General features: G+C 42.2%; 2 protein-coding genes and 1 pseudogene across 4 annotated transcripts; all 3 read right to left on the bottom strand.

Moving 5' to 3' along the window:
• Nucleotides 1-874: 874 nt before the first annotated feature.
• Nucleotides 875-1613, bottom strand: LOC307085722 (cytolytic toxin-beta-like; annotated as a pseudogene). The gene has a single exon. The product of its transcript is annotated as a cytolytic toxin-beta-like (transcript).
• Nucleotides 1614-1637: 24 nt separating this feature from the next.
• Nucleotides 1638-3740, bottom strand: LOC307085721 (neoverrucotoxin subunit beta-like; the record flags this gene model as incomplete). The annotated part of the gene is given in 5 exon segments (XM_079750585.1): nucleotides 1638-1780; nucleotides 1783-2137; nucleotides 2141-2352; nucleotides 3645-3701; nucleotides 3704-3740. Coding segments are annotated over 5 exon segments (804 nt in total).
• An 11389-nt stretch (nucleotides 3741-15129) lies between these two features.
• Nucleotides 15130-21968, bottom strand: crfb16 (cytokine receptor family member B16). 2 transcript variants are annotated; one of them, XM_079751157.1, is made up of 7 exons: nucleotides 21717-21968; nucleotides 20819-20945; nucleotides 20126-20316; nucleotides 19747-19871; nucleotides 18448-18589; nucleotides 17915-18066; nucleotides 15130-16590 (listed from the first exon to the last, which is right to left on the bottom strand). In XM_079751157.1, exons 1-7 carry the CDS (start codon nucleotides 21772-21774, stop codon nucleotides 16495-16497), a joined length of 891 nt encoding a protein of 296 aa, XP_079607283.1. In that variant the 5' UTR covers nucleotides 21775-21968; the 3' UTR covers nucleotides 15130-16494. The 2 variants fall into 2 exon arrangements, with proteins under 2 accessions (XP_079607283.1, XP_079607284.1); XM_079751158.1 differs by having other exon boundaries at nucleotides 15130-16587.
• Between the last annotated feature and the right edge of the window lie 22 nt (nucleotides 21969-21990).

The raw sequence follows: 21990 nt of genomic DNA, 5'->3' as shown, positions 1-21990 counted from the left end.
ATTTAACAATCTCCTGGGATAAAACAATCTTTATGCTGTCACTCTATTGTGAGTGTTATGTCACAGATGCTTCATATTGCAGAGGCCAAAACAGATTAAACCCCAATTGAACCCCTTAACTATGACAGGACAAAGGAGAATACCATTTTTAAACATAACGTTTTAAATTAAAATAAATTCAGGACACAGACACAATTCTGGTGTTTTAAATTAAAATAGGAAACGGAGCCCTCTGCTGCTGAGGTGAAGACAAATGGTAGTAGTAGTAGTAAATGTACAGGAAGATGTTATCGCCTGCTGGGCATTGCTGCCTTTCGCACCTCCTCCGATGCCCATGGGTCAGCTGCAGGGTCGTCAGTCAGAAACCACCATTCACCAATGTTTTGCTCCTTTAATTCTGGAACGACTCCTGGTGGCGGAGCAGTGACAGGGACGTCTCCCAGTCACCCCCTGCAGCTGATAGTTGTTCTCCCGTGCTGCTGTGGTCTGGGGTTAAGATGGACATTATTGAAACGAAGACGTACCTCTGTGTAGCCTGGGTGACAAAACACTGCATCTATCTCACAGACTCCCTTTGCCGGGGTGAAGAGTCTCCTGATCTGCTCTGTGATCGCCCTGTCTCTCTCTATCCCCCTTGTGTCGCCGAAACCCGGGGAGTCAACGAGGGTGAGAGAATAAGGAACTTGGAAGCCATCTTGGTAGTTTATTTTGTAGGCGCTAACATGGGAAGTCTGACTTTCTGCTTGTGACTTCAACTGGCCCTCATCTATTAGTTTGAAGCGAAAAGAGTCTTTCCAATCTATGCCCAGGATGAGTTGACTTCCCTGAACCTGTTGCCCCCAGAAACAAAACCTTTTGCCCCCAAAACAGCCCCTCAGGCTATGTAATGCTCAATCCCCACTCCACATCCAAGCTCAGTTGGTTTCTCCCAGCTGACTGATAACTCTGTAGAATAACTTTCCACTTGTAGTTTTTCTGGGGGACTGAATGGTAAGGTTTTAATTAAAGCGCTACCTTCACAGGCCGGACCGAAGCCGATTGCGCAATTGGCTCTACACCTGAACTGATACTCTTGATTAATCTGCAAGCCAGACACTGACATCTCCAGCCTAGCTCACCATTTGTTGATTCCAAACATCGTCTCTATGGACACAGAACTCAACTGTGTAGTGGGTGACAGTTGTCAACCCAAATCGAGGTCGGGAAGTATTCATTGTTATACTGTTATGGGTTATGTCACCTGGGATCATCTCTGGCTTCGAAGGTGATTCAAAGTTTTCGGTGACTAAGGAGCCGTCCTTGTAGAAGTGGAGAGTTGCACCTTTCTCTTTATCATCTCTTATTGCAGATGTTAGAAACCTGATGCTGTTGTTCTCCTTGTTGGCTTCTGCAAAATCTTTGAAGAGCTTTACTTTCTCCTGCACTTTGTCCATTACGTCATTTGCGAAGAACCATTGTTCCTTTTCCACATCATAAGCACAAGGCATGTTGTCTGTTTGTGTTTTATCTAAGTAGTTTGACAGAGCTGAAAGGTAAGGCTCTGGAGTTTCCAGGGAAGTAAAAGAAAAGCACACAGCATGCGTGATATCTCCGCTGCAGATCTCATGGTGCAAAGTGCTGTGAGCATCCCTGACTAATCAATCGCTTATCTGTCGAACCAGTTGAGTAGCAGCAAAATCTAGAATCTTCAGTGGCATTAACCAGACCTTCTGAGGCACTGCGTTCACTCTGTTGGTTCCCATTAGCTTAGGTAGGCTTTGACAGACTTCTATTGTCTCATAAAAGGCACAGGGTGTTTCTCAAGGTTAAAGTCCCCATGGAACCTGCTGGTAAATTTGTCGACATTTGCAATGTTCGTGTCTGCCATGTTCAGAGAACCTTGACCTTCTATCTTCAAGGTGGGTATCTTCTTGATCAGCACCTTTAGATTGCCCTCAATGTCTTGCCTATTTTCCTTTTCTGACACCTCAAAGTCAAACACAAAGAAGGCTTGTGCCCCATAAAGGAATCCTGTCACTACGTGTGTTGCTTGACCTGACTCAAAAACATATGGATGCTTCACATTACCTCTGCCAATGTGATTCCTTGACAGCTGTTGGAACTTGGTGGTGGTTTTGTATTTTAGTGTCACTCTAGCCTAATTTCTGGAAATCTTAGAATCTGAGAGAAATTTAGCAGAGCCTTCTATCTCAACCAGTCCACACAGAAAACTGGATTTGAGTGAAGCTTCAACATTCAATGCAGAAGATTTGTCTTTGATGGAGTCAGATGCAACTATCTCAAAGTCACTGTTGGGTTGGGGTCTTTCATCTGTATCTTTCTCTAAGGCTTCCCGGTCCCAAAGTGTCAAGAGTTTCAGAAGAAGACAAAGAGAAAACATATCAGAATCCTAGCTGCTATACAGAAGAAGTTAGACATTTTTTGATAACCAATATCATCATTTTGCTTCCTACTGTAGGCCAATTCACTGAAAGCTGTACGATAACCCTTGGAAAATAGATTTTAAAGGACAATTCCAGTATTTTGAACATTGAGCCACCTTTCTGGTTTGTCTAAATACAGTGTTGTTTTATGAAATAGAGTGGTTGACACCAAAATTTGGACTATTGGTCCCGTCTTGGGTATTTTGCTCATCATTTAGAATTGCCCCTGCCTGTTTCAAAATGGCTGGCTACGTGTATTCAGTCCTTAAAACAACCTTAAACGTTTGTTTTCAGGAATGTGCAACAGACCGAGTGGTTAGTGGGGTTCCTTGAAAAAGTATTGTAGTGAATTACAGTTTCTGTCGTGTTTTATTGCACATTTATCGCATTTTGTAAATCCCATTGATTTCTGTTGGAAGTCTCATTGCTCGTTGGCCGGAAACGGAAAGGGGGGCTGTTTACGTTTGGTTGTAGTCTTTTCCCTTTTTTTTTTTTTACAAAATGCGATAAATGTGGTTAACAATTTGGTCAACTTCCATGTAGTTCAGACGTTGTTAATTAAGTATTTGAAGTTAAATCAACTTTCTACACACACCCATGTCATATTGACAAGAAAGCAATTCTTAAGATAAGCAAAATTTGGGTTTACAGTTACCACTTACCACTCGGTGAGTTGCACATTTCTAAAAAACTAAAGATAAGGGTTGTTTTTAAGGACAGGTTGGTGAATGCTGGTAGCCAGACATTCTGAAGCAGGCAGGGGCGGATTCTAAATGAGCCAAATACCCGAGACAGGGCCAATCATCAAAATTTTGCTGTCAATCACTCTATTTCATCCTAGACAAACCAGAAAGGGGGCTCAATGTTCAAAATACCGGTATTGACCTTTAAGTACTTAAGTAATCCTAGCTATCTTTGTTGCACTTGGGGAATGGGTTAACCTAATGGTTGTTAGTGCTTGGCACTTGGTTCTATGAATATCCTTACGGTACAGACAGCGATATATTGTTTCTCATTCTTCTGAAAAATGTACTTATTGTAAGTCGCTTCGGATAAAGGCATCTTCTAAATGCCCAAAATGTACCTTTCAATCTGAATGTAATGTAAATGTTTAATCTCACTCTGATATATACCTGGATGAATAAATGTTAACATCTTGACAGATCCATAGGCTTCACCCAAAACACCACTCAGATATATACTCTGTTACATTGTATTTACCGGGGATCAGTGAGTCGTTGCGACAGTCGTAGAGCATCCCCAGACTGAAGGGCCCAGTGCTGCCAGCACTACGGTCTTACCACTCTCTCCTGCCATCTGAAATCACACACACACACACACACACACACACACACACACACACACACACACACACACACACAAAAAAAATCCATTATCCAGATTATTGTAACATTATCAACTCCATTACATTCATTTCCATTGGATGATCTTCATTCTCAAATACAATTAAAACCTAATCCAGTGAGACTTCTCACCATAGCCAATATTTACACAACTAGGAGGTTATTTTATTCAATGGAATGACAATGAAATCAAATGAAAATGGACTGAACATGGAAAAAAAAATCTAAAAAATCATATAAACAGGCCTTTACTCAAACCTAAATGTTACTGTATATTATAATAATAATAATAATTGATCCGTTTTTTATTTCGCTTTTCTAAATACTCAATAATGCTATATAGTATATAAGCCCCAACAGGGCAAAATCAGAACAACATAATATAAAATAAATCCGCTCTCCTACTCTATTAGGTATATCCAATATTCACCTGAAAATCCGTAATGACTGTATATATTGGCATCTTCAACAGGATACATTCCTACATCAAGTGTTGGAGCTCTCGCTACTGGACGTGCTATATTGTAACATGCGCAGTTTAGTATGTGTGGCGTTCTATTGAAGTACAAGAAATCCACCGTTACCTCAGTCTGTCAACATACTTATAACCAGTGGTTAATTTGAGCCGGATCCTGTCTGAACAAGATCCGGCACCTCTTAATTTGGGCAGATCCGGTACCTCTCATAAAAAAAAATAAAAAATGAAAACATGTTTAAAGTAAAATAATAATGTGCATATATTAATTTACAGAACAAATCCCAAGAATTTTTAAGATTTAACGCCATTTGAAAGTGTCGGAGATCTGTTGACGCACTGAAAAGCTGCGGGCCAACAAACCTTTTAAAATTCGTCGCATCTGAGGAGCAAGCAGAGAGGAAAAACGGACCACATGTTGTCTGACCACATGCAGTGGCGGACTCAGAGTGTTTGAAGGGCAGGGGCGAAAAAATAAAAGGGCCACATTCTTGCTCTAGAGGGCACATCGTCATAATTTATTGTATGAAGGGGCACCAGAGGGCACCCATTCATTTTTTTCACATGTAAAGGGCAGCCAATGAGGCACTTTCTCTCGTATTCACCACTCTTGAGGGCACTTTTTCAACCATGGAGGCACGAGGGGGGGCAGTCGCCCCCCATGCCCCCCCCCTGAGTCCGCCACTGACCACATGTGTGTAATAGAAATTATGATAAATTAAATATCACAATGCAGGATTGTGAACGTTTCCAATATGTCATGTCAATTTACAATCGGCAAAATGTGTCAGCGTTGGCCAACTAACTCTTTATAATTAGGATATTGATCCTGCGCGCCTCTTTGCAACGGAATTTGTTTAAGATACAAAACCATCTAATTGATCATACACACACAAAAACAGATATTTTCGTTTTTAAATAAATATTTGGAAACGAAAATTTATGTTTCATGTGCCTCTCTGGTATTGAGCGGGTCTGCAGGATCGCACTCTGCACAACCCAGTCGGTAAAAAAGTCATGGTCACGCACGACTCCGTAATCAACGCTTTCCAAGCATCGGTGGTGATGGCAACTTTCTCCGCTAAGGACAGGATCTCACGGAGGGAGGCTGCTGCTTCGCTGTACATTTTCTCCGGCCGCACAGTCATAGTTTGGCGACATGGCACTGTGTAATCCGCCTCGAGAAATGCAATCAGATCGTGGAAGTCTAACACGTCACGTCTCTAGCAAAGGCTGCCGTATTTAAAATAGCATACATATGCATCAGTTATATTCTCAATTTAATTTACAGAGCAATCCCTGCAAAGTATTTAGGTTAACTATATAAGAGACAAGGATTAGTCTGTGTCTGAAGGGGGGGGGGGGGGGCGTGCCATCATGATGGTGGCCCTCCATCGTGATGTCAGTCAGCCATCACGACACAACCCTAGCAGTGTATTTTTTTTTTGTTCCATTACCTCTAACCCCCGTACTAAGTTAGTACCAAATAGTTATCCTTATAATATCACATGTAAGGTACCGGGGTTTGGCAGACACCCTTCACAGGTGTGGTGAAATATCGGTCACTAATCAACTTTTAGTTTCGGAACATTAAAGAAAATGTTGCAATAAACGCAGAGGTGACAAGTAAATGATTAAATTTGACTCATGTTTTCAACTTGTATAAAATCTATGAAGGCGACGCGATTCGACATGATATTGCTGCTGCTATAGGCTGCTATTGACCTATTATACTAGGCTACTAATACTATAGAACTACTCAGAGCTGGCCCTCCCTATACGCAAAATAAGTGGCCAATTAGGGGCCCCGACCATCAGGGGGCCCCCAAGAGCGCTGTTTTTGTTTTTTGTTTTTTTTATATACTTTTTTTTGTTTTTTTTTATGCACAAAGCAATTTACTTAAAGGAGAAATCCGGTTTAAAATGGATCCGGGATATGTTTGGTATGATAACGAGTTGGAATGTTTGTTTGGGAGCAAAAAGGCGCATATAGACGCATTCTTAAGTTGGCTGTTTTTTGCCGATTCTATCAAAACGCTATAAACTTGGAACGATAGGGGAATGTCTCATGGTAAGAACTAAATCGCTATTTTAAACCACTTACAAGGCTAGAGGTAGCCCGACACTTCTTTTGCAGTATAATAAGGGTCTTAACATATAGAACAAGGCATTGATAACTTTGTAAGTGTGTGTAAAAAGGACATTTTAGACACACAATACCATCAGTAGTTCAGCCGTTCATCCGTCAACAACACGCAAGCTCTGTGTTCGCCAATCTACTTATCGAGTCTTAAAGACAAGATGGCGTAGACGGGTGAACTACTGATGGTATTGTGTGAAGTAAGAATTTTTACTGTGTCTGTCTGTCCCATAGATTATATAGAGGTCTGATCATGATGACCTTAAATAAAGTGATTTGGACTGACTTGGCAACCCTACACATGTTGTTAATGTAATGCTTGGTGTTGCTGAGAGGGCAACAAGCAAGGAGTGTGATGTATTAGTTTCGATAAACATGTATAGGCTAATCCATGTGCATTGATTGTTATATCATATTTAACATTATAAGGAGGAATAAGAAGAAGATGTACTTTATTGAGCCCCGTGGAGAAATGCACAATTCTGCATGAAACCATCAGACAATAGCGTTCAGGTACCGACTACAGCGCTTAGTGAAATGGTGTGTGAGAATATCTGTTATGGTTGAGACTGCGCTGGCCTCCGTAATTAGGCAATTTCGTTTTTTGGGCGCTAATTTCTGACCAATCAGGGCACGACTTCCATGATTGGTTCGGGGAATATGGTTGTTTTTTATTATGCTTTATGATGCGCAATCCACAGAAGACGATTTGCACTTCGTGTACCGCGATCCAAAAATATTTGGTGGTTGTTCCTCGTAATGTTATTCACACGGATATTGCACGATCCACAAAAGCAGAATGTCCGCTGTCTTGTAAAATGTTATCCACATTCACTTTTAAACATTACTCTTGTGAGTTGCTCATTTTTCTTTGTGGATTTTTGTCCAATATGTCACACTGTTGAGCTGTAAAATGCGAATGTGCAAGACCTGATTATGCGTAGTCCTAACCCACAGAAGACGATTCACGTTGCGCGAAGCACAATCCACAATAATATTGCCCTCGGGTTTAACAATCAATATCAACAAATATTATTTTTTTTTACTTGTGGCTGCTAAAAGATATCCACACTTAAGCTTCACATTACGTGTACAACGAACCACAAATATAGTTTACGTGTTTTGTAAAATTCTATCCACACTGTCACTTTCAGAACAGATTAGGACATGTGAAATCACCTAAACGCATTTGTGGATCATGTCGAGTTTTGTCCAATGTGGACCTCAGCAAATCCGATTCCACCTGTAGAGGGCGACATGTGCACCTGTATACTGCAAAATCTCCAGTGCAATTTCAAAGGCACTGTCGTAGCTTATTTTACAAAGTTTTGCTTTTTGCAGACCTATTTATTTTACGGATCAGCCGTGGTAATCATTTAATTTAATAATCCTTTTGGCTATCAATAACAGCTGTGTGAAATGTGTTGTAAATTATTTTATTTTATGCTATTTCTGATGACATGTTTCAAGCTAACCACATGTATGAATGGTTTCTTCAACACATAATGGACAACACCATATAAGGTTTTAATGATAAGTTAAAGACTACAAATATGGCCACTTTGCCATTTCCGTTTATGCCAAGACAGACTAAAGGTTTACCTGGGTAAATGAGAACATGTAGGCGTGGCCTATTTATCGTTCCGCCCACTCCCAATATAACTGTTTAGCTGTGTTCGCGAGATGTTTCATGAACCACCTCCAGAACGCAAGCCAGTTTACCTTGTGTCTCTGTTAGAATAAACCACGTTGTTGAACATTTACCACTCTCCGAGTCATACCTAGCACGAGACCACCATATCACAAAGGATCTAATTAGTGTATTCTACGTCAAATGCAACAATTCTAAATGGCTGAGAAACTCAGGGAGGGAGAAGGTTGGTTAGTTTCAAAATCATTCTGTTCCCCTCACTCACTCAGTCTTTCTTTCTCGCACGCACGCACGCACGCACACACACACACACACACACACACACACACACACACACACACACAACGGGAGTGTTACAAGTGTGTGATGTAGATCTGCTACTTAAATGACACACAGGACCAATCGAAAGATGAATAGATCTGGGCTATTTTCTTTATTATTTTCCATAACATTCAGGGCTTTAGGCTTGGACACGCACGGCTAACGACACTCTTGCATATGCGCCCTATGCATCTGTAGGCTAACACGTCTAGCTTACTATATAACTCATGTTTTTCTGATTAAAAAAGTTACGCCATCTTTTTCATAGAAAATCTAGTAACGTGCGACTCAACTACACTGCATCTGCTCAACCCCCCCATCCTGCCAATTGACTAACCAGGGGAACCAATGTGGTGAGAACAATTGGAAGCATTTTATGAATTAGGTTTGCTTTCTTGTGTGTTGGATACAATGCACTACTTTAACACTTTAAGAAAATAGGAGAGGTAGAGAAAGCCGAAGTTTGAAAGATAAAGACTTTTTTATCACTTGCACAGAAGTAATAACAAAACCTGAGTAGGTTTGCGAAAGAACTCCCCTTTTGGATCAGGGGAGATCAGCAAATACATCATAAAGAATCAACCTCTTAAACAGTTGTATTATTATGATTGTACTATCAACGTTTGTGTTAGCATACGGTACATTTATGTTGATTTAAGATATTCAGTAAAGTTCTCGAGTCCTCTCCATAGGTGGGTTTCCCGTTTAAAAACATGTTGGCCAAAGGCAATAAACCTTATCCATGATGATAATTCAATAATAAACTGCTGCGCTCACATTAGCGACCACAGCATTGTAATCAATGAATAAACAGCATTGTATTGCCATTGTCCTTTGAAGCCTGATAATGGTATAATTAAATGCTATTCCCCGAGGTAAATGTAGGGTAATGTTTGTAGCAGGGATGGAAATTAACACCCGCCACACGCCATTTGCGGGCGGATTTGTATGGTGGCGGGTGAATTGTGTCACTTCACCCGCCACTGTGTCGGGTAATACTTTCCAGTCAGGTCCGTTTAAATTTGCATATTTAATACATTCGTCATACGGCGCTGCACAGTTCCACAACCATTACTGTCAACATCCGGCCCCCTTCTTCTTCTACGCCTCTTTTGCTGAACTGCGACTGTTAATATCCGGGATAATATACCGGTAACCATAGAGATAATATGCCGGTATCATCATTCAGTATATTTTTAATAAGAGATGGCGAACATCGGACAGTGGGCAACACCGTGACCGGCTGGTGTTTGACGGGACGAGCCAGACAAAGTTCTGTGCTCTCTGTCGTAAACATGCTTCGGATGGCCACAGGTCCAATAGTTTTGTGAGTGGGACACAAAACCTAAAATTGGAAGCCGTGGAGGACCACGAGTCCTCAAAGTCACCTTCACGTTTTGAAAGTTGCCAAGGGAAAATCGGCGCCCGACACCACGACAGCCTCAAAACAGCCCAGCTTGATCGAAGATGGCTCTACTATTTTGAAATGCACACGCAATTTCTAAAAAGGGAAGGCCATTTCAAGACTTCGAATGGCACTGCACGTAAGTTATTTTTTTATTTTCTATTAGGCCTAATGCAATAGTTTGTTGCTGTCGAAAAACTAGCATGTTGGGTAACCTTAGAGCTCTGCTCACTTGTTTGGCAAACAGCTGCTTTCTGTCAGTCTGGTTAAAACAGATGTCAAGTGTGTGTGCTAAGACGTAGGGCTGTCCCGAATACCATTTTACAGGCTTAGAATACTCGTTGGTTATTCCGAGCGAGTATTCCAATCGTAGCCCTTACAGCAGCTTACCAATTCATCCCGTAACGTGCATATAAATCAATACAAAGATCCAATGTTTAGTCGTTTGTGTCCATATTAAATCCATCATTGACCGGGTATTCCTTTGACAAAAGCCAGTCTGTGAATGCGCAATAGTAGGGTTGCCTAGTGAATGTACACAAACAGATACGCTAACGAGTTCCTATATATATATATATATATATATATATATATATATATATATATATATAGTTTAATGTATTCTGACGTTTTTCAATGTGTCTTGCACTTATTAAGTCATTGTTTCTTGTCCTTGTTTCTTCATGGTCTGTTTTCAAATGTTTAATTTCAAATGCATAGGCAGAGTATGAGTCTTCCTATACCGAGAGGATACATCTGTTGCATTATAGGGGCATATTTCATTATACATCTGGTTGAATTGAAGAAATTAAAAGGCCAGTGCACTGAAAAAACAAATGTTCCTATTGACTTATGATGGTGTAGCCATGTTGTTTTATTGTTAATATGTCAATTAGTTTTTTATTGAAAATACTTTGTATAGATGAATTATCCCCTAACTTGTCATCGTAACACCTTTGAAATAAACATGACTTAAAGGGAAATTCCGGTGTAAAATGGATTTTGGATATGTTTTGTATGATAATGAGTTGAAACGTTCGCTTTGGAGCACAAAAATTGTGTATAGACGCTTTCTTCAGTTGGCTGTTTTTAGCCAATTCTATCAAAACGCTATAAACTTGGAACGATGGGGGCATTTGTTATGGTAAAAACTTAATCGCTATTTTAAACCACTTAAAAGGCTAAAAGTAGCCCGACACTTCTTTGGTAGTATAATAAGGGTCTTAACATATAAAACGAGGCATTGAGAACTTTGTAAGTGTACAGATTGTTTATTAAAAATGACATTTTATACACACAATACCGTCAGTAGATCACCCGTCGACGCCATTTTGTTTTTAAGACTCGATAAGTAGATTGGCGAACACAGAGCTTGCGTGTTGCTGACGGATGTCACAATCTCTGTGTTCGTCAATCTACCTATCGAGTGTCGGGCTACTTTTAGCCGTTTAAGTGGTTTAAAATAGCGATTAAGTTTTTACCATAACAAATGCCCCCATCGTTCCAAGTTTATAGCGTTTTAATAGAATCGGCTAAAAACAGCCAACTGAAGAAAGCGTCTATATACAATTTTTGTGCTCCAAAACGAACGTTTCAACTCATTATCATACAAAACATATCCAAAATCCATTTTACACCGGAATTACCCTTTAACATGGCAGAAACCTGTGTATTGTTTATCATATGCGGTAAGAGTGTAACATTTTCAACTCAGTTCCTTGGTAGCACCTACTTACAGTAAAAATCACTTCTGATGAAAAAAATTATGTGTATGAAAAACACTTTTCTTATCTATTGTTACTATTATATTGTTTAAAATGTCTGCATATATTAAAAATATATATAGCGTATAAAAAGTGGCTGGTAAAAAAGATGAGTGGCTGGTAGATTTTAAAATCTACCTGCCACAGTGGCTGGTGGGCAAAAAAGTTAAATTCCATCTCTGGTTTGTAGTATCATCAGAATATCACTGACTCAAAGACTATAATTTGACGGCATGAATCAGTTAGAGAAATTCATGTAGCCCAAAGAAATTAAGGTAGCTTTAGTTAACTGAGTAACGAAAGCATTATGAGTTATGAACTTGGCTTTCGCAGTTTAGTTTGAGAGTATTCATTCGATGGATGCAGCACAGCAGCCTTTACTATCTCTATAGGCCTATATAGACCTAAGCTACGTTCTACATCGATAATGTTTGAGACAAATAATTAATTCTATATTAATGTTAGAAAAACAAGTACTCCCATAAAAACTCATCTAGATTATTTGTTCGGACCATAAAACGTGTCACAGCGGATGTTTTGTGCATTTCCCGCCCTACTTTGGTATTTTCCCAGCTCCTCCCTGTTACAATAGTTCCATAATAGTTCTCTATGTTTGTCCCAATTGTACACACACACACACACACACACACACACACACACACACACACACACACACACACACACACGCGGAGGTTTTCCTGACATGTTTGTGTCTCATTTGCAGATCACACCAGAGATATTTCTACGATAGTCAACCTGGTTTCAGACAGGGAACAAACTGTTGATTTTCAGGGCTAACCTTCCTGCTATCTTCTCAACTCCTCAGAAGATCTTACAACCGTTTGAATAAGTCAGAATTCTGAGAAGTTAACAAATATGACCAAAATGTTAGATACTTTTAAAACAACGTTTTTGCCGTGCTCTATGCAGTTGGCAGAAGCTGTTAAGAATGACGGCAGTAAGATTAAAGGACATCCAGGTACTCTGTACTTTAACACTCTTCCTCTGAAACTCCAGTCTATGAATTTAGACGGATGCAAGGCTTCATATTTGGAAAAAACTCTGTTAAACGGAACCGGACGGAAACGGAGTCCACCCTGGGCAACGGGATGATCAACTACATCCTGGGGGTCACATGAGACGATACCTTTAGATTCATGTTGGTAGATGAAGGCACGGCCAAGTCTCAGGCTCACAGCCAGACCTCTGAAGTTACCGTGTACAAGCTCAACCACCGAGAGGGCTTCCAGATCGACTACTCCCTCACTATTGTGGACACGCCGGGTTACGGAGATGCAAGAGGCATATAGAGAGATAGGTTGATTGTGAATCAGCTACAAAGGCTTTTCTCACCTACACTTGGTCAGCGATATTGATGCCATCTGCTACGTGGCCCAAGCGTCTCTCGCTCGGCTTACACCAACACAGAAATAAGTCTTTGATTCAGTGCTCTCCATATTTGGCAAATATGTGGCAGAGAACATCTGGATTTTGGGGACATTTGCATATGGCCAACGCCCTCCGGTTCTTGACGCAAAGAATGAGTCTGGGTTCCCCTGTCCTAAAAGGAAAGATGGCTTACCAATTAATTTTAAATTCAATAACTCTGCCTTGTTTGCTGACAACAAGGGACCTGGTGGGAACAACAAAGGTGCAGACGATGATGATGATGCCAATGATGATGGAGAAGGTGGGGGTGGCTTTGATAAAATGATTTGGGACATGAGAACCAACAGCATGAAAAGATTATTTTCTGCTCTGAATATCATTGACACGAAAACATTGACCTAACCAAGGAGGTTCTCAGGCAGAGAGGTGAGCTGGAGAACTCCATTGAGTATCTCCAGATTAAGGTGAAATTGGGTTTAGCTAAACTTGAGATTAAACAAAAGCTCAAATCCTCCAAACACACGAGGCAGCGATCACAGCCAATGGGGAATTTGAGTAAGAGGTCAGCTACATGAATCCTGTTCAAGTTGACATTTCCAATAGAGGGAAATCCATCACCAACCGTCAACAATGTCAAAAGACCTGCCACTTTCCCTGCAGGATACCAAATGATGCTAACAAGAGTGGTTGTGTTGCCATTGGATCTGATGGCCACTGCAAACAATGTGACAACAAGTACCATTGGTCGTTGCATTTCAACCAAAAGTATCGTTGGGACTATAAACAGGTGACGCAGAAACAAACCTACAATGATCTGAAAGAAAAGTATGAGGAGGCCTCTAAGGAAGCAATGTCAGTTGAAGACATCATCAAACAGATGAGGCTGGAGTACGACCTGCTACAGGACGAGGTGGTCAAGCTGATGGAGTGCTCAGCCCAGTGTCTCAACACCCTGAAAGAGATCGCTCTGAAGCCCAATCCACTCTCAACACCTGAATACATTGACCTGCTGATAGAGGGAGAGAAGTCAGAGGCCAAGCCTGGCTACCCGGAGCTCATCAAGAAACTACAGCATATGAGGGGGAAGGCGGTAACCAAACTGCTCTAGATGTGGGGGCAGGATAGTCCAGAAGTTAGTACCTACCAGAAAGGGACTGGGTCCATTTATTAAAATGTGCTCAGCATATTAAAGCCTCATCTCTGATTTAATAACAAGAATGTTGGTCATAAGAATTGATTACTAGACAGAAATTAAACATATTGGAACTTTTTTCTGTTATTGGGTTAATTGGCAGAGTAAAATATCAACAATAATGTGATATGCAAATTAATTTTCCTGATTCAAATAGAAGCACATTCTTTATTGCTTCACTGGTTTATTTAGCTCAGATTCTGTTTGTGGAGCTCTCGCTCCCTTCTCGTGAACCTGGACCTGACATGTGACTCTCTGGCTGAGATAACATGAGTGTGACTGGATTTGCTCAGTCTCGATCGCAATGTTGACATTTTTTACCCTTATTGTGATTTTGTTTCTGTTGTTCTGTGTCCTCTATATGCTTTGCCGCAGTCCCAACTCCAGCTGAAACACAGTGTATTGACTTACTGCTTCTTTTTCCTTATTCTTATGTGAACTAAATACACACATCAGCACATTGGATTATGGCTGTGATGTACTTTTATGATGAGATAAATACATTTCTTAGTATTTTTAAATTCATGGTTTTATTCTTTATTAGTTTATAAATGTAGATGTTATGGCAATTCATGATGCATTCTTTTTAAGTTTGGGTCCCAGGGAGACCCCGAATGCCTCTTTTGGGTCTCGAAGTGAAAAGGTTTGGAACCCCTTTATTAAGGCCCTGACACACCAACCAGATTATCTGGCGAGCTCGGTGACCTGAGTCTGTTCCATGTGTGCTGTGTGATCGGCCTTCGTCAAAGCCATTGGTGATCTTTTCAACCCTGTCGGGGTTCTTTTCCGCCGATTTCACATGTTGAATCATTCTTGACCAAATCAGTACGACTGCCTTTTCTACGACGATCGGCAGTTGGAATGGTTTGTCAGGCCCATTAGAGGACAAGAACAGCTCTAAAAACAATATTTATATAACAATATAAGTGTTATCATGTTGACGCATGCGTGTTACCTCAAAGAGAATTAAAGATGAATACAATGATCCGAGTTGACTTTAAAACTTTTTATTTGATTAATGCTCATTGCATATTCTCTAATATTTGTTTAATCCTTTGCAGGATTCCACTTCGGTTCAGTTCAAACAAGGTCATGAAACCACCAGCAGGGGGCGACAACAGTCAGAGAGGGTTTTTGTGTTAGCTTTGTATAAACACTGACATTTACATTGCATTCGAGTAAAAAAGCTGTTGTGAGTGTAATGTCATAGATGCTTAATATTGCAGAGGCCAAAACAGATGAAACTCCTGTTGAATCCCTTAACTATGACTGACCTCTTAACTATCATTCTAATATGTGTTTATATTTCTAACGGAAATGTAAGAAAGCATATGGATTAATGAGAACATTCACATAAACAACAAGGTGTACGATTTCACTGATTTCACTACCAGCTTCATTAATGTGGTCATCACAGGTTCTGAGTCATATGCTGGCGTCAAAATGGTCTGAGTTTCCAGGAGGTTTGGAGGTTCGGACCTTAAGCTCAGAGGAAAGTGCTTTGAACACTCCGTTGGGTCTGAGTTTTCGCTCGAAGTTTGTGAATGTAGAGCCACCTGAGTCCTCAGAGTTTATGTCACAACAATGGCTGCCCATTTCATTGATAGACTAAAGTGAACTTACAGCTAGCACTAAGAGGCAAACTTATCACCCATTCTAACATTTGCAGTACTATAAATTATAGATTACAATTATAAGCATCACCTGATAAATTCTCGGTCATGTTCAACCATCGCAAGCAGTTCTAATAACTGATTCATCTGATTCAGCAAAGAAGTGCAAAGAGGTCCCTGTAGGTATCCATACTTGTAGTTGTTAAGAGTCTAGTCTCCAGAACGATCTGTTTTCAGGTTTTATGTCATAACCTAAGAACTTCTGTTTCCTAAACACTCTTTATTTTGGAAGAAGGGAAGGTTTACGTAAAGACACGTAAGAGCTCCCGAACCTCCGAGTTGTTTTGAAGGCGGCATTAAGCTGATCCTTCAGTTATTGAGGCAGAAACTATCAAAAACGGTTTATTAGGCCTATAACAAATCAAATGGGTTTCTCTGTCATAACCGCATAGAGACTGGCAACAAATGGTATTCCAACCCCAATGACCAAAACAACTTCTCGAACTTTAACGAGCACATTAAAGACTTACTAGCCAAACTCCTGGTAGCTTATTCGCTTTTTACATTGGTGGTAAAACATTACCGTTGTTCAGACATCTTCCTCTCCCTTTTGTTATGTGATAGTAGTACAGCAGGTAGTGCTACAGATGTTTTAAATCAGGTGGATTTTAGCACGGATTTGCTGTAATACTGTATATAGTCTTTATCTGTGGAAGCTGTGGTGGTAACGGCTACGGCGCTAACTGACTGGAACGTCCTCACGTGAGCTCCACCAGAAAGAGGGCTGTGATTGGCTCACATATCTCGCCCTGTTCAGGACACGGCAGTTGCTCCATCGGCCAATTAGGTTGCTGCTGAAAACCAACAGAGCATCTAGTTAAAGGAGACATATTATACCACCAGGTGTGAGTGTGATTAGCCTTACAAGTGGTTTCGAAAATCTGCCCCATATGACATCACTAGAGGGCGTGTCCACCTAGATGTGTGCTGGATAGATCAGTCTACCAGCCTACCCAGTGGACTGAAGTAAACGTTGCTCATCTATCCAGCACAGATCTAGGTGGACACGCCCACTAGTGATGTCATATGGGGCAGATTTTCGAAATGGCTTGTAAGGCTAATCACACTCACACCTCGTGGTATAATATGTCTCCTTTAAAAACCTCGTTAATAAAAGTGTGTTTAGCTTCATTTCAATAACATTGGATTTTTGGTATGTTTGCAGTGAAACTATGTAAAATACAATAACTCATTAAAGGGATATTCTTTTGAAACAGGTACTCTGGCATCTCTGTTCAAAGTATTTCTGCTAATAAACATTCAACACTTTACTGTATTTGTTTTAATGCTAAAAGCAATTGAAGCACTTTTCTGAGTGTATCTCGCTTCTGTAATTACATTTGAGGGAAACTGGTCATTAGGGCGGGTTTAAATGTAGAAGGTGTGAGATTGGTCGTATGGTTGAGGACGACCTGTATCATCCTGCCACAACAGCGTCAATAACCAATTCTCCTTTGTGTCATTAGTAACATTTTTGTCAATTGTGTTAATTAGTGATTCTGTTCATCTATGTTCCATTATTTTAATATACAGGATTCACACATCAGGATAATTAGCCCGATTTACTTTGTCAGATTATCCTGTGGTGTGCGGCAAATTTTAAACATGTTCACTTTTTACAATCTGATATCCTGTAGTGTGGGGGAAACCCAAATGAAAGCCGTGGACGCAGGCAATCGATAGCCATTTGGGAACCAGACATAACATACTTAAGGCTACCAACAATTCATTAAATCATCATAACAGAAGCCATGACGGAAGTGGGTTGGTCTTCCGAAATTGAGGAACAGCTTGTAAAATTGTCAGAAAAAAAGATTGATAAGCTAACATAGCATGTTCCTGCTGACTGTCGTCCGCTATTTTTGTTTTATTGATGTTTTTTATTTATTTTTATATTGTCTTTTGGGTACCCAGCAGAAGTTCCCTAGTTTCGACTCAATTGGTTGGTTTCCATCAGACTGTTTTCATGAAGTAAAGTGTTCTTTTAACCTACCCTGACAACAGGGGTCATATTGGTTGACTTGTTATCTCTTCCCACATTGAGGGTGGCACTTAGTGACACAATCATTAAACCTTTGCTTTTTTAAGAAAACATTTATTTCACCATCTTTGACCTACCAGCGAGAAGGGGAGGGGCTCTTTTTGGAAGTGGGCATGGCAGCCTTCTGCCTTGCAGCGGCTGACAGACCAGAATACGGCAAACAGGAGCGCCGCCATGACTACCACCGTTACCATGGCAGCTGTGGGCTTCTTCCATGGCTCCTCATGATCTAGCAGGGGTCATATGGCGAATTTGTTTAAAAATGTATCACAGTCACAGTCTGTTCACAAGGTTTCATGGTGAGCATTTGTGAGTGTGCCTGTGTGTGTGTGTGTGTGTGTATGAGCCTGTGTGTGTGTGTGCGTGTAGGTTTGTGTGTGTGTTTTTTTGACAGTGTGTCCGTTTGTGTGTGTATGTTTCTGTTGTTGAACGTGCAGGTTGGTGTGTGTGTGTGTGACTGTGTGTGTGTGTGTGTCCGTTTGTGTGTGTTCTTGTATGTGCAGGTTGGTTTGTGTGTGTGTTTGTGTGTGTGTTTGTGTGTGTGTTTGTGTGTGTGTTTGTGTGTGTGTGTGTGTGTGTGTGTGTGTGTGTGTGTGAACGTGTATCTTACCCCTGATGGTTACACAGTGTGTGTCAGTGGGGGCGCTCCCCGGCCGGCCGTCCAGGTAGGTGCACGCCTGGACGCAGTACACCGCTCCCTCCTGCAGGGCGGTGAACAGCATGGGGGTCTGTTCCAGCTGGACCGTGGAAGCCTAGCTTGGAGAGAACGCTCAGTGAGCACGGGGCACGTGTTGTAATGAACTGGGGCCTCTGGGACTTTGGCTCCCCGGAATAACCTGAGGATTGTACTGGAAATTGGGAGGTTGTGTGCTAAATGGGCACATGCACATCAGTTTGAATATTAACATTCCCATTTACAAAAACTGTCTGTCGGTACAGTACGGATGTTCAGAGAACCAAGTGCCAAGCACTAACAAGCATCAGGTTAATATAACAAAGATAGCTAGGATAAGATGCTACACAATGATAAATGCTATTTTTGAGTGCCATGTCACCCTGTCTCACCCTGTCACCCTCACCTTGTCACCCGCACCTCACGCTCTCACCCTGTCACCCTCAGCCTGTCACCCCCACCTCTCGCTCTTATCCTGTCACCCTCACCCTGTCACCCTCACCCTGTCACCCTCACCTGACACACTTATCCTGTCACCCTCACCCTGTCACCCTCACCTGACACACTTATCCTGTCACCCTCACGCTGTCACCCTCACCTCACACTCTCACCCTGTCACCCTCACGTTCTCACCCTGTCGCCCTCACTCTGTCACCCTCACCTCACACTCTCACCCTGTCGCCCTCACTCTGTCACCCTCACCTCATGCTCTCACCCTGTCACCCTCACGTTCTCACCCTGTCGCCCTCACTCTGTCACCCTCACCTCACACTCTCACCCTGTCGCCCTCACTCTGTCACCCTCACCTCATGCTCTCACCCTGTCACCCTCACCGCACGCTCTCGCCCTGTCACCTTCAGCCATCACCCTCACTTCACACTCTCACCCTGTCACTCTCACCCTGTCATCCTCAACTCACACTCTCACCTTGTCTCCCTCACCTCCTGCCCTTGTCCTTGTTTCCAGAGGGTGATGCCCACGCTGGCCGTCTGTGGAACCATCTGTCACTCTCACCCTGTCACTCTCACCATGTCATCCTCAACTCACGCTCTCACCCTGTCATCCTTACGCTCTCACCCTGTCACTCTCACCCTGTCACCCTCCCCCTGTCACCCTCACACTCTCACCCTGTCACCCTCACTCTGTCACCCTCACCTCACGCTGTCACCCTCACGTTCTCACCCTTCACCCTCACCCTGTCATCCTCAACTCACGCTCTCACCCTGTCACCCTCACCTCCTGCTCTTGTCCTTGTTTCCAGAGGGTGATGCCCACACTGGCCGTCTGTGGAATACGTTCAAACGAGACGCGCACTCCGTCTCCCATCGCCTCCACCGCCATCTCGAGAGGACTCAGCAACGCTGCGGACCACCCACCATTACTACAGGAGCACCACCCACCATTACTACAGGAGCACCACCCACCATTACTACAGGAGCACCACCCACCATTACTACAGGAGCACCACCCACCATTACTACAGGAGCACCACCCACCTTTACTACAGGAGCACCACCCACCATTACATCAGGACCACCTAACACCACCCGCACCACCTACAATAACATCAGGAGAGCTTGTGAAAGGGCTCTGCCGTGCCAGCACGGGGACTCACTCTCCCTCCGGTTGAACAGCCCGTTGAGGCGCGTCCAGGGCGTCAGCTGCTGGCCGCACTTGGCCCTGACGCGGACGCTGTAGTCCGAGTCGGAGCCAAGGTCGGGGGTCAGGTCGCATTGTGTGCGAGGGGTCCGCCTGCACTTGGGGGAGTCAAGCCAGCTGTCGTTTAAAATAGTCCGCTCAAATTCCCTGCAGAAGAAGAGGAGGAGGATGAAGGAGAACGTTGGACCTCAGATGAACAAGAGGTTTCTACATGTAACTACATTTGTTAAATATATATATATATATACATTCACACTATATACACACTATTTACAGTTACAAGATACTGTACTGTACTACTGGACCTCAGATGAACAAGAGGTTTCTACATGTAACTACATTTGTTAAATATATATATATATATATATATATATATATATATATACATTCACACTATATACACACTATTTACAGTTACAAGATACTGTACTGTACTATAGTATTATTTTAATACATTCATGATCATTACAACCCCTCGACCTATGGCTGGATGAATCCTAACATATATACTGACCGTGCATATGCATTTCATGAGCCTACTACTGGTATAGATTGGGCACTCTATATTTAGCCCACCACAGACGCGTACAGGCCTTCGATGTGTATAGTGAGCACACCTCCGCTCAAAGCGATCGGCTGGACGACTCACCCCTGGAACTGCACGGTGTACAAGGCTGCAGTCCAGCAGAGCGCATCTAGGGGGCGCCAGGTGAGCGTGTGTCGCATGTTTACAGAGCTAATGGAGACGTCCTGAAGTGCTGGCAACGGCCATGAATCTGTCGAAACACACGTCAATCAAGCGAATTAACCTCTCACCAGTCAGACAACATACCAACCGGTTGTACCTTTGTTCAGCCATTCGTCTCCGTTCTACAGCCAGCCTGTATTCATGTCTATAGGCCAGCGTATGTGGCCGCATAAGCTCAACTCAAAACGTACTGCTTAATAATAATAGTGATCATAATAATAATAATAATAATAATAATAATAATAGGCTGTTATGAGCTTGTATCTAGTGGTTTATATTAAACTTCTATATTCCAACGAAGAAGAGGCTATGAGTCTGCCTCTTTTATCAGAGTTCTATTTATCAGAGTTCATTGAGTGTATTTTGTGTATCTTGGGTCGTTTTGAGTATGATTGAGTGTGTGTGAGTGAGTGTGTGAGAGTGAGTGTGTGAGTGAGTGTGTGAGAGTGAGTGAGTGAGTGAGTGAGTGTGTGAGTGAGTGTGTGAGAGTGAGTGAGTGAGAGTAAGTGAGTTATATAGGCTAGTAGTTAACTCGTGAGTTTACGGGGCGTTTGTGCAGCACGCTTGACGGTATGCAAAATAGTAAAGGACACCAATAGACACATTAACCTCAGCTGACATGGATACTCTCTCAGACTACAACAACCAATGAGAGGAGGACGCAGAGAAAGAGACAGAGGAAAATAAACGAGAAAATAACGAAGACATAAGAAATAATACGTAAATGGAGAAAATAAGGCGATAACAAGGGAAAGAATTGACAAAAGGAGGGAAGGAGAAAAGCGGCAGGCCTACTTACGGTGTGGCAGGCCGAGGACGAAGGACAGGGGGAGGAACGCGAGGCAGAACCGCCGCATGGCCCCCCGCAGGGGAACGGGAGGGAGAGGGGGTCCCGGGGCCGTCCACGTGAGATTTAAGAAATGAAAACAAAATATTAATAGCTCCTCGAAGTCACGAGCCTGTAGTTGAAGTCAAATAACCTAAAGTAAAAGGATCAACGACCCAACACCACGTAAACGCCAAACAAATCATTCGAAAAAAAATGCTATAGATGCCGTGACGTAAGCCGGTCG

This window comes from Pollachius pollachius (assembly GCF_949987615.1).
Source record: "Pollachius pollachius genome assembly, chromosome: 14".
NCBI lineage: Eukaryota > Metazoa > Chordata > Actinopteri > Gadiformes > Gadidae > Pollachius > Pollachius pollachius.
The sequence above is the reverse complement of the archived record's forward strand: the minus strand, read 5'-3'. Positions and strand labels throughout refer to the sequence as shown.